The sequence below is a fragment of the Hirsutella rhossiliensis genome, assembly GCF_020360975.1.
Source record: "Hirsutella rhossiliensis strain HR02 chromosome Unknown scaffold00015, whole genome shotgun sequence".
In the NCBI taxonomy this organism is placed as follows: Eukaryota; Fungi; Ascomycota; class Sordariomycetes; order Hypocreales; family Ophiocordycipitaceae; genus Hirsutella; species Hirsutella rhossiliensis.
The window spans coordinates 1,898,061-1,910,317 of record NW_025408681.1 but is presented as its reverse complement, the minus strand read 5'-3'; the positions used below and the strand labels follow the sequence as shown (position 1 = coordinate 1,910,317).

At 59.4% G+C, this 12,257-nt stretch overlaps 4 protein-coding genes across 4 annotated transcripts; 1 reads left to right on the top strand and 3 right to left on the bottom strand.

Moving 5' to 3' along the window:
- Window positions 1-23: 23 nt before the first annotated feature.
- Window positions 24-939, bottom strand: HRG_10470 (uncharacterized protein; the record flags this gene model as incomplete). Its single annotated transcript, XM_044868941.1, has 2 exons — window positions 24-475; window positions 534-939. The coding sequence occupies 2 exons, from the start codon at window positions 937-939 to the stop codon at window positions 24-26; spliced, it is 858 nt and encodes a 285-aa protein (XP_044716296.1).
- Window positions 940-2,083: 1,144 nt separating this feature from the next.
- HRG_10469 (uncharacterized protein) lies at window positions 2,084-2,494 on the bottom strand (the record flags this gene model as incomplete). The annotated part of the gene is made up of 1 exon (XM_044868940.1): window positions 2,084-2,494. One exon carries the CDS (start codon window positions 2,492-2,494, stop codon window positions 2,084-2,086), a length of 411 nt encoding a protein of 136 aa, XP_044716295.1.
- Window positions 2,495-6,514: 4,020 nt separating this feature from the next.
- HRG_10468 (kinase) lies at window positions 6,515-8,544 on the top strand (the record flags this gene model as incomplete). Its single annotated transcript, XM_044868939.1, has 7 exons — window positions 6,515-6,557; window positions 6,708-6,830; window positions 6,903-7,014; window positions 7,068-7,272; window positions 7,329-7,484; window positions 7,582-8,033; window positions 8,088-8,544. The coding sequence occupies 7 exons, from the start codon at window positions 6,515-6,517 to the stop codon at window positions 8,542-8,544; spliced, it is 1,548 nt and encodes a 515-aa protein (XP_044716294.1).
- A 1,320-nt stretch (window positions 8,545-9,864) lies between these two features.
- HRG_10467 (transcription factor PAP1 domain-containing protein) lies at window positions 9,865-11,675 on the bottom strand (the record flags this gene model as incomplete). Its single annotated transcript, XM_044868938.1, has 3 exons — window positions 9,865-10,105; window positions 10,166-11,154; window positions 11,208-11,675. The coding sequence occupies 3 exons, from the start codon at window positions 11,673-11,675 to the stop codon at window positions 9,865-9,867; spliced, it is 1,698 nt and encodes a 565-aa protein (XP_044716293.1).
- Between the last annotated feature and the right edge of the window lie 582 nt (window positions 11,676-12,257).

Sequence of the window (12,257 nt, the reverse complement as noted above, 5' to 3'; positions counted from 1 at the left end):
TCGGCATGCGCATGAAGCTCATATCAGCCCTCAAGTCCCTCCATCTTGTCCACAGCCTTTTGAGCCCTCTCCTTCAGTTCGCCGCTCCCGGCCCCAGCGCCCACCTCCCCCAGCCTCTCGCGCCAGAATGTCCACCGCTCGTTGCTCAGCCCAGACGTCTGGCTGCTGAACAGCTTCCCCGGCTTCAGCGCCCGCTTCTCCATGTCGTCCAAGCTCTGGGTCTGGAGGCCCTGCTCATGCAACGCCTCGCCCGCGTGCATGATCCACTCACACGCCGTGGCCAGGCTAGCGTCCTTGGCGGTGGTGGGGGAGGCTTCGGGAAGCTGCTCCTCGAGAGCTGCGCGCAGCTCCCAGATGGCAAGGTTGACCCAGGACTGCAGCTTTTGGCCAAACATGCGGGCGGCAAAGGAGTTGAGGGAGATCCACTCGCGGATGGCGTCGTTATCTTGGTCAGAACCGTTGAGCTTGGGGCGGACTGTCGATGCGGCATCGCCATCAGCAGCGGCCATGACACGCGCCGACGAAGCACTTACGGTTCCACGCATCGCGCATGCAAGGGCCCAGCATGGGCAGCTCGGACCAGACCTTTGTATCCTGGCCCCAAAGCTTGACGGGGTCGTCGCGCTTCCTGGTGAGCTGGGCGACCGTCTCGACGAGCAGCTGCTGGCGCGCGTCGTCGGCAGGCACCTTTTTAACGGTGGCGATGAGCAGCATCCACAGGGACCAGAGAAAGTCCTCGACGGCATCCGGCTTCTCGGCCCGGTAGAGCTTGTCGAGGTCGGTGGCGGCGGTGGCGGCGGCGGCGTCGGTGGACTCTGCACTGTTGACGGCGGCGGAGAGGACGTCGAGCATCTTGGCCTCGCGGGCGGCGCCGTCCTTGTTGTCAGTGTCCTTGTCGGGGGAGAGACAGGACAGGTCGATTTTGGCAGGAGACGCCATGGTGGGCGTCGTCGTCGTCTGCGGCGAGGCGCTGCTGGGAGGACGCAAGAGGGGTGTTGGTAGGAGCCGCCGACGGGCAAGTGGCGAAGTGCCAAAAGACGAGGGGCAGGCGGGCGAGGATAGCGGCGTCGAGGCGAACAGGACCTTGCAGGACGATATAGAATGTACTATGCTGCGGCGCATCAGCTGGCCTTGCCGCAGAGGAGGAGGAAGAGGAGGAGAAGGCCCTTTGACTCGCCGCTGACGTTATGTGCCACTCACTGGGTACCTTTCCTACCTAGTAGATGCCTCACATGCATACAGTACTGTACTGGATGTAGGTATGAACAACCAACAGACGCACAAAAATCCTTTGGACCAGGTTGCGTCACGCTCGAGAAATGATGCGCAGCTTGCTGACGGGTCCCATTCAATGTGGGGCGCGTCTTTGTCAACTGTTATTGTCCAGTCGCCTTGGTTGCCAAGGGTAAGCTGTCACGGCGCACAGAGTGGCGAGCCGTCCAATCCACCACCGAGGAAGCGTTGGGAGCGGGGCTACAAGTTTAAAGTATGCTAACAAGAATGAATAAGAAGAAAGACAGTTCCAAGGACTGGAGGATAAAGAGAAGTTGGAGGGCTGATTGGAGGCCTCATGAGCCGTCTATGACGTGCACTTCCTGGGCCGCCTGCTCGCTCCCGCAGGCTCACACACGTCCCAAAGTGAAATTAGATGAATACACACACAGAGCAGAGTGTGTGCTCGATAGGAAAGCTTCCTCAATTTTTAAAAAACTAATAATTGATAATCGCGTATTGCATGGCGAGTGGGAGCTTACAACGATCGGGCCTCTGGCAACCTTGGGTGAGAGTCTGGGCATCTACATACGTATGGTTGCAAGACTGCCCGTCGACAAGCCTTGACGACTCCCCGGATCTTTTTAGTTCGCACCTGTATCTTTTGAAGAACGCTTAATTCCAAGCGAAATGCGTCCTTGGTTCTCCTTCCGTCTTCTTCCCCTGCCATCTCTGTGTGTACTTCCGAGGCCGATTACTCGGACCATCTACACTCTCCAGGTCAAGTCTCTAAGGCATCTTCCCACAGATCAGCCTTCTCGTCCAACACTCGCGGATAATGATGCAGACTCGGCAAACGCCACCTCGCCTCCTACACCCTCCCCGGCTCGCCCTTCTTGGGCGCATTTCCACTGCCACTGCGTCCCCCCTTGCGCACCTCGTCGCCCGCGCCCCGGTCCGCCTTGGACTTCTCGTCGCCCCTGGGCTTGCTCAGCTCCTGGTTGGCCCCGCTGGCCTCCAGCGGATTGCCGTCGGACCGCGCCCCGGCCATCCGCCCCTCCGGCTCGGGCTTGGTCTTGTGCGGGTCGAAGGCGGCGTCGCCGTAGCCTGCCAGCTCGTCGTCCCGGCCCGACTTTGTGTTCTCGGCCGAACGCGGCTGGAGCGACTCCCGGTCCTGCGAATCCTTGTAGGGGCGCGGCGCGCGCGGTGTGCTGTGGATTGTCCGGCCCCGGACGGCGAGCGAGACGAGGGGCCGGCTGGAGATGCGGAGAGTGGACGGCATCTTGAGAAAGGTGGATGGCTGATCCTGGCCCGGTGTATACCGAAGGTTGGAATAATGTAGGTATCTTTCGTTTCGTCGAGTGAATGGAGGGAAAGCTATCGTGCTTCAAGGCTGGTTTTTTTTGGCGGTGACGCAGGTTGACTTGTGGCCCTCTAGAATCATCGTTCAAGTCGTGGCGACAACGGACATTGAGCTCCGCGTGACGTCATTCATCCAGACAAACAACCAAGTACATGTGTACATTTCGTTGTACCTTTCACCTCCAGCTCGAACCGCACAGCAGCCGAGGGTTTTGGTTCCGAGAGAATCGTTGAGTTGGAGCCGTGCCGCGGCGAGTTGCGCGGCGAGTTGCACGGCGAGCTACACGGCGAGCCATGCGCGCCCATCGTCGCGCCCATCCATGGTCGGTACCGTTGAGCGTCGGCGCCGCAGCCTCGTCGTTCTCGCGGCTCGCCACGAAGCAACTTCAGACCGACTAGCGACCTGTTTGCACGACACGGGAGGCGGCAGGGGTGCCTGCGCCGCTTCCTTCAGCAAAAAGAACGCCCGAGATTGAGTGGGAAAGTTGGGGTAGACTAGCAGAGTAGGCTGAGACATTCCGCGACATCCCTTTACCCCATCCCCGGGATTGCTCCTTTTTCTCAGGGAACTGGGGCCGTGGCTTTGTTTGCTGGCAGCGTCTACGACTGGCCGAGGGCCCAGCCGCGGTCCGCGAGGGAGCCGGCAAAGTCGACGTGGGATAATAATGTCTTTGCCTCCATCCAGGGAGAGCCATCAAAGTCACGTGCATCCGTGGTTGGTCTTGGCCGCACGTTGCATTGCTAGAACGTGGCAAGCCGACTCGAGCCTTGATTCAACGGCCGATGAATGAATGCATTGCTTCCGCCGGCACGGCAAGGTTCGGCCGCGCCGAGACAAGCTCGAGGCGCAGCCCTGGCGTTCTCCCTAGGCCGGTCCGGGGGAGAAATGGCTGGCTGGTTCAAGGCCCGTGGAAAGCAGTCGTCGCATCTTTCGACGTGCCGAGTCGCTTGGAACCCCTGGTGTGCGTGCATGCCTATCTTGGGCGCAGTATCAGAGTCCAGGGGTTCTGCAGTCTTGTTTAGAGCCGGTCCAGTGGGATCCACGAGCTACCAGGACGCTGGATGGACCGCCTCCGGCACTTGGCGGCAGAGGCCCGGAGCCGAGCAAGGCGTTGGACTGCTGGAACAGTGGGGAAGCGAGAGGTGGTTTTGGTGGCTCATGTCAGACGTGCATGGCTGTAAAAGTACGAATAGAGCCCCCGGAGTGTACAGTACCTACCTAGTACTTGCATGCATGCATTGCGTTCGCGTTGAGAGTGCATTTGCCGAGCGCCGTCCAAGCAGTCGCGACAAGACGGGCCATTTGCCGACGCGTGCTGCAAAAAGGTGTGGTGGGCCAGTTGCCTCGACGGGCCCGTCAATTAGCGACGGCTGCCTTTGCTTTATTATGCCAGCGAGCGGGCGGGCGTTGGACACGGGCCGTGGCCGAACCTTTGTTTGACTCGGGGTAAAATGCCCAAGTTGGTCGCACAGGCCCTGGTGGACGAAGGAGGCTGCTATGGTGAAATTGCGATTGCGAGTCTTGCACAAACAGGCAGGATCGTGACCGGTTCGGCGAGAGTTGCAGGGCGCACTTCGGCGCCAAGGTGGCCCCCCTTGGCCCGGTCCGGTGCCAACCGGCCACACGTGGATGCGCAGGGATGGGCACCGGGAGGGCCAACAGCAGAGCGGTCGAGATCAAACAGGGGCATGCTTCGGGTTCGCCTCGTTGCAAGGCCGGCGGACTCCGAGCACATTATTTAGTACAGTACCCAAGCGGCCGCTGTTGGTCCTTGGCCGGCCGGTCCGCGCGTGGAGACCAGGAGGGCTTTTACTGCACATAGTTTATATACAACCTACACGTTGACGGGGTGGCCGTGCCATTGCGGATTACAGTGACTTGCAGGGAGTGGGAGCGGGGGTAAGAGGTGGTGCAAAGCAGAAGCAGGGATGTGATGCACGTGCGTCCGCAAAAGCCAAGAAATCCAGAAACAAAAAAGAAAGGCAAAAGAAGGCCAGCCAAGGGATGCTGACGAGGGGTTCCCGGCGAAGAGAGTGGCAAGTATTATCACTTTACCCCAGGGCTCCAAAGGGGCTCCAAAGGCGGGAAACGGTTTTCCCACGGCTGCAGAAGCGACGGCAACCGGAGGCGCGGGGGGATTGAGAAAAGCAAGTAATTTATTATCGTTGACGTTGGGCGTAAAACGGACGGGGTTGGAAAAAGAAAAACCCCCATGACAGCAAGGCCGTCCGAGAGAGGCACGGAACGCGGCCGGACACGCCGACGTCGGGGGTGGAAAGGCTCCATTTGAGGCCCATGCGTGCTCTCAGGTATGTACTCTGTATACTGTAGCAAATCCCGACTGGATCGCGCGAGGGCTCGTGGCCAAAATACGCAGCGAGCGGCACGGGTGGCTCGTAGAGTGTCGTAGAGAGAGACGACGGGGTTGAGTGTCTGTCGGACCAAAAGCGCGTGGTCAACGAGGCGCAGAGCAGGCAAAGCGTCCGTCGCCCTCTGCCGTAAGCCCCGTCCGTCAGTCTGGGTCCGGGGCACCAATGTCGCCTCGTGGCCCCTTTCCCGTGCCACCACTCGCCTGCCGTGCGGCTGGCAGGGCGAACCGGTGCGCTGGAGCCGTTGCAGCCAACAGCAGCATCTGCCTGTTCGTAGGTAAGAAAGATGAGCATTTCGTCCGTCATCTACATTCAGCGAGGTACCTAGTAAGGCAAGGTGGGTACGCTGCATCTGCGCTTCGGGTACCAGAGCGCCAGGTACATTACAGACAGTATTAGCGGTGGTCCTGGCCGTGTACTGTACCTCGATTAGCGCACCTCGCGCTGCTTCCCTTCCTCGATGCAGATCCAACGTCAGCTCGGGAGAAGAAGAGACTGGAATTACGAAAAGGGCGCACGTCGTTGCAGCTCGTCCTATATCAATCACGGCCCACGTGCGCTCTCTGCACCCAAAGCCTAGGTAGCGGGTAACGTATCCTGAATAGAATACCAGACGACGAGCTCTGGCACCAAACCTTGCTTTCCAGCGCAGCCGACTGGCCCATGGCTGAGCACCCGCCATTGCCTTTCCAGCACATGCTCTGCCCCCGGTCCATGGGGCTCTCGACATGCTGCGGCTCCCTGCGACCCAGTCTCAGAAGAGCCTCCAGCCCGTGCACAGACAGCCATCGACAGCACTAGCACCCTCAGTGCACTCGCCCGGGCAGGGAACATGGATTGCTACCTCGTCTTCTGGGTACACTTGCATCCCCACGCAGGTACCGGCCGTGACCTTGAGGTACCGCTTCTTTTCCCCTTCTTTGCCCCCCTGCCAATGTCGCTTCCCTCGAGTCCCTCCCTCTTTGCCTCTCTCTCTCTCTCTCTCTCTCTTGGACACATACGCATAAGTCACAACTCTTCTCATTCACCTTCATTCCCCCGCTCGTCTCTCGTCTCCATCTCCCTGCCTGCAGCATCCTCGCGAGCTCGCCCACGACCGACTTCAAACGCGACCACTTCTCCCTCGCTCTCTCTGGGCCCTGCGCGCCGCTCTCGAGTGCTTCTGCTCGTCGTCCTTCCACGCTCGCGACCTACCGCCAATCGGCTTGTACAAGGGCACCGCTGCCGCCCTCGTCGCGGGCTCTTCCTCCACATGCACCTCGTCTCCCTTGGCTTGCCCTCCGCCCCGTTTCAGGCCAACAGCCTGGATAGCAGTCGCCAAACCACCACCCTCCTCCCACTCCCGCCCCGACGCCAACAGCCAACAGCCGTCGACACCTTCTAGAAAGGCCCCCCCTTTCGGCGACTGACGCACCCCCGCGAGCCCTAGCGTGCCGCTCCAAGACAAAAGGGACCAGCCCCCGTCGTCGTCGGCAACCCCCCCGGCCCGCTCCTCTGACGACGACCACTATGCCGCTTGGCTTCTGCCTCCGATAGTCTTCATCTTTGCCCTTTCAGCCCGCCACGGACCATGGGCAACGGCCAGGGAAAGCCCGTCGACCTCACCGGCGAAGGTACGTGCTTTGGCCCGCCGCATCCTCGCCCGTCGCATTGGACCCTTTTCTTTTTGCACGCCCATGTTTCTTCCCGTCATGCATCATTAGCTCCTCGCCCACCCATGCCCGCCGTCGCACCGCCCTCGCTGTGCTAACCGCTTGGCCCAGTCAATCTCAACCACTTCCGCCTCTTGAGAGTCGTCGGCCGCGGCGCCTTTGGCAAGGTCCGCATTGTCGAGCGCAAGGATACCGGTCTGTCCTTCGCCCTCAAGTACATTCGCAAAGATGAAGGTAACGCGCCGCCGCCGCCCCAACCGGCCGACATGTCTCGAGTCGGCGCTGGGTGCTGATCTTGTTACATAGTCGTCAAGTCTGAGAGCGTTCGCAACATTGTCCGCGAACGGCGCATGCTCGAGCACGTCAACCACCCCTTCATTTGCAATCTGCGGTACAGTTTTCAGGATATCGAGTACATGTACGTCTCCCCCAAGACCTGGCCGTGGCCGACAACTGAACCTCGCTTCCCAGGTACTTGGTGGTCGATTTGATGAGCGGCGGCGATCTTCGCTTTCACATCTCCAGAAAGACCTTTACCGAGGAGGCCGTCCGCTTCTGGATTGCAGAGCTGGGCTGCGCCCTGAGATATATTCACGGCCAGGGCATCATTCACCGGGATGTCAAACCGGACAATGTCCTCCTCGACGCCGATGGGCACGTCCACTTGACAGATTTCGTACGTCTACCCAATCTCTTTTCTCGCACTACATGGAGTCTGACCACTTAGCTTAGAACGTCGCCTCTGATGTCATCCCCAAGAGGGTTCTCACCAGCAAGTCAGGAACCCTGGCCTACTTGGCACCCGAAGTGTACGCAGGCAAGGGCTATGATGTCCGCGCCGACTGGTGGTCCTTGGGCGTACTGTTCTATGAGTGCATCTACAACAAGGTGCGTCTGCAACCCCGGCTTTGGGGAATTGGCTCTCGCTGCCAGCGCCTGCCATGAAACCCTTTGAGAGTAAAGTGTTGTCGCTGACCGGTAGCAGCGGCCATTTGATGGAAGCAACGAAGCCACACTCAGCCAACAAATCCAAGGCAACCGCCCCAAGTATCCCGTTACCCAGCCCCCCGTCTCTTTGACCTGCCTCTACGCCATTCGCGCCGCCTTGGACCCCAACCCCAACACTCGTCTTGGTTCTACGTGGGAAAGCTTTATACACAACGACTTCTTCCAGGAACTTGACTTCGACATGCTGGAACAGAAGCAAATAGAACCCACATTCGTGCCATCCTCGGACAAGACCAACTTTGACGCCACCTACGACTTGGAAGAGCTTCTCCTGGAGGAGGCACCCCTGGAGGCCCGCGCGAGGCGGCAGAAGCCCCGAGAACGGCTAAAAGAAGACGCGACGCAGCAGGAGATCCGCGAGGACGAGCTTTATCGAATGATTGAGAAGGATTTCCGACCGTTTGATTACACGGTGGCCGCTTACAAGAAGTGCGTGCCCTGCCCGCTCTAGCTGGTGAGACTGGCGCTGATCATGGACTACAGAATAACGGAGGCGACAAAAGACGGGGTGGATGACTCACAGCTGAAGGCTGCTCCGAGCAACGGGCCTCAGCCGGCCAAAAAGGACGAGGCCAGCACTGTCCCGGACAAGGCAATGCAACAACGGGCCGACAAAAGACCAGGCCGTCCGTCTCGGGCTGCACCGCCACTCCCTCAGTACCAGAGTCAGTATGTCTCTCGGCCATCGCCGCCGAGCAAGAATCGGGTAGCAAGCCCTACAGGAGGCGTTCAAGTCACATTGGATGGGAGTGGCAGCTGGTCTGAACTCGCCCGTCAGGACGCAACGTTACCGGCGGACGCAAACACGGCCGTTGATCCCAAAGAAGGATCGGGAGGCATGTTTGGATTCCTGAAGAGCAAGCGGGGCAGAACCAACAGCCCCAAGCCGCGGGAGAGGGGTGTTCTTGGGAAGGAGGGCGCCCGGGTTGTCATCAGCTAATCGACTGGGGAGGTTGGTTTGGCGTCGGGACAGGCCCGTGTGTTTGCGGCGGAAGGTGCTCTACGCCCGGGGAGACGGACGCCACTCGGCGAGATTCGCCGTCAACATTGTGAACTCGGCTGCCTAGCAAGTGGACAGGCAGAGCGAGCCATTGACGCCTCAGAGATGACTCAAGATGCCCCGTCTTGATGAGCGGGACGTGGGTCGGGCGGTGCTTTGCATGGTCGCTCCATTCGCGATATTTGGCCTTCGGGCCTTCACATACGTTGCATTTGCATGCTGGCACGGATTGCTGCATCTGGATAAAGGTGGGGGGGGGGTATTGCACACGGACGCATGACATGTTGGGACGACCAAGAGGCGCGAATGATTTTCCTTGTCTTGCTGCATTCTTTGCACTCTAGTCGGATTCACGGCGCGGCGCACACGAGTCAGGCGCACAAGCATATTCATGTATGACAGAACTCGGGTGCGCAGGGACTGTGGCTTTAGAGCTGGGCCTAGTGATGGCAAGGTGTTTATAGAAGAACAACAGATACCCCTTGTGCTGATTACTCTAGCCTCGCCCGATGCGAAGAGCAAGGTGCGTGAGGGTTCCCGCACCTGGACAGATGCAATGCGGGAGCGCCAAGCTGCTTTGGTACCGTGCGTGGGACAGCCCATATCTACAGCCATGCGTGTGAATTCACGTACAGTACGAGGAAGACATGACATGTTTCATCACGGCGGCTTGTATTAAACTGTAGCCTTGGCTCCGGGGCCCTCACAAGATGCCACCCCCGAAACCGGACACGCCCGGAGCAACGGCCCCGCAACGGCATCCTGACTTGTTCGTGGTTTGGGAGGGGGCCACTGCTCGGCGGGACAGAGCCTCGCAAGCTCGGTGCGGCTATACATATTGGGGGAAGGGGAGCTGGACATCGGCTGCGGGATCGGAAGTTCTCCCGCCCTTCAGCCCCGGTCCTCTTTCCCACATATGTCTGGTCTGGGCTGTGTCCTAATGGACATGACTACCGCCAATAGTCTCGGGGCGTGACCGACCGTTGCCAAAGAACAAATCATGGCAGACGTGGCACAAAGACTCCTCGTCCGTATTGCACGGAGGGGAAAGGGGGGGACAAGACAACGATGCGTCCAGCAGATCGAGTACGCAAATTAACCTTGGCAAACTCCTCTTGCTCGTGTTCATTCAACGCCGTCATCCTTGTTTGTTCTCAAACTCAATGCCTTCGCCGAGGCACTTCCCAGCAAGTAGAGTACATGTGTACAGGCGAAAATCAAGCCAAACGTACCGATTCCTTCAAGAAATAGCCGCCAAGCTCACAGCGTGGTGACCCCGTTGGGCTTCTCATTTGGTTGAACTTCGATGCCCAACGAGCTCGCCATGCAGTTCGACGACGACGCGTCCTTGCCCATGTATTTCTTGAGGATGCTGTCAAAGTCCCTCTCCGCCACGACGGGGCCGTTGCCCGAGCACTTAGCCTTCTTGGTTAGTTCGGAGCAGAGCCCGTCGAGGTCGAATTCGCCGCTCTGCGCCTTGGGGCAGCCCTGCAATTTATCCCTGTGTCGACCGGTTAGCATGGTTGTGGAGGGAGCCGAGGGCGCCCGTGAGTGGCCATACCATATTTCTGTACACCTCATGTTCTGTTGCGTATCGTCCAGCGCCTTCTGCTTGGCGTCAATCTCATCAATCAGATTCTTCTTGGGGGCCGTTGCCGCAGAAGGCACGTTGTAAGGGTTCAAGAAGTCGGCATCGAGCGCGTCGTTGAAGAAGTCGTCAAAGTTGGAGTTGGAAAGTACGTTGTCCTGAGGCTCGCGATAGTCGCCGAACAGCTGCGGATCAAAGTGACCGCCGTTCTGGTTGGCCAGCCAGTCGAAGCTAGGACTTCCAATGTCCACGTGGGCAAACTGTGCAAAGGGCTGCTGCGTGGTCGCGGCCGCTTGCTGCTCCTCACCAATCGTAGTCAAGGTCTCGAGCGGCTTGAAACCCATCGGAGAGTGACTGGAAGACTCTGGAGATGTGCCGCAAGACGAGACCGGGCCGCCGTTGGAGTTGGATGACGCAGAGGGCGAGCTCGAGGCGCCACCTAGGCTCATGTTGCCCGAGTCGACGCTTGCTCGTGAGCCGGGCCCACGATAGCCGCTGATGGGTGGAGTGGGAGCGCCCGAGAACTTGGCCAGATCATCCGACTGCCGTGCCGACTGCGGCAACATGGCGTCGTTGCCTTGGCTTTGGGCCGGGCTGGGCACCTGGCCGTTGGGGGAAAGTGATGCCAAAGGCTTATCGGAGGGCATTCCTGGCAGCGTTCCGAACTTGGGGATCTCAAACTGGAAACTTACATCACCGAGGTTGTTGAGGGCGGCGCTTCCAAAAGCCATCTTGTCCCTGGGCGCCGCTTTGTTGACATTGGCCAGGACGGCCAATTTCTGCTTGTACTGGTTGAGCTCGGTGGTGATGCGGCCCAGCTGGACTCGCAGCTTGCTGTTCTCGTGGTTTGCGGCCTCCGACGCCGTCTCCAATTCCTGGACCTTGGTCTCCAGGTCCTTCAAGTGCTTCTCCTTGCGCTCCCTAAAAGCGCGCTGTGCTGCTCGATTCTGGGCCTTGCGCTTCTGTAATTCACGGTGTCAGAGGCCGACAAGTCATGGCAGTTGACGATACTTACGGTAGTGGGCTCTGAAGTGAGGGGTTTCCGGCCCGGCTTCTTGGGGCCCTTGTCGGTGCCCTCATGGCGCTTCGAGTCATTTCCAGGGCTGTCGTCGCCTTCTTCGTCGTCCGGGTGGCCTCTCTTTTCATTCGAGTCGTTCTCGGGTGAGTCCGACTTTGCGGTGCCTGGTGCATCGCCAATCATCTGGGCCTGATCGTTGCTCGCAAAGGAAAAGTCGAAGCTGGAGTCACCAAAGTCGTAGTCGTAATTGTCGAGATATGGGCTCTCTTGCAAACCGGCGCTCCCAAAGGACGGCATGGGCGAGCTCTTGAAAGAGGTTGGCGAGAGTGAGACGCCGTTGTTTGGCGGGGAGCCAGCGCTTGGCTGCTTGTTGGCGTTGAGGGCCGTGAAGAGCAGATTCTGCTGATGCGGGGTCAAGAAGAAATTGGGCGGCACGGAGCCACCTTGGTCGCCGGTAGAGGACATGGTTGATGAGGTGGATGGATGAAATGGGTGGGTTCAGGAAGCGTGAATGGGCAGGCAGAGAAGGCCGGGCAAAGTGGCGGACCGATGAGATGGCGATGACGGAGGAATGGCCTCACGAGGTGCGGCAGGGTTGCGTCTGACAGAGGGGCGGCGTTGATGGGCGTCTGCGAGTGAGAAAGGATGCCGTGCGTAAGTGGACGATTGAAAAGGCTTTCCAAGACGACTGAGGCTGGCGCAGGGGCGCAGAAATTCGAAGCGATTGCGGCCACGGGTGGCCCAGGAGGGAAAACGGGTGAGAAGCGGTGGTGATGTGCTGGGGCGACCGGAGGAGGCGGCGGCCACTTGGAGACGCCACTTCCGGGGCTGTTTCGTCGTGGGTGGGGGGGCGCGCGTGCTTGGCGCCTGAGTCACCAGCAAGCAGGTCTAGTCAGTGCGGTTGGAGTCGCGACCACGGCGTCAGAATGACTGCAGGGAGACTGTTTCTGCAAGTGATTGGAAGAGAAGAAAGGAGGAGCTGGAGAAGGAGGAGCGAGAGGGTGAATTTGTAAGCGTTAGAGAGAAGGCCGTGGTAATAGCGTGTGG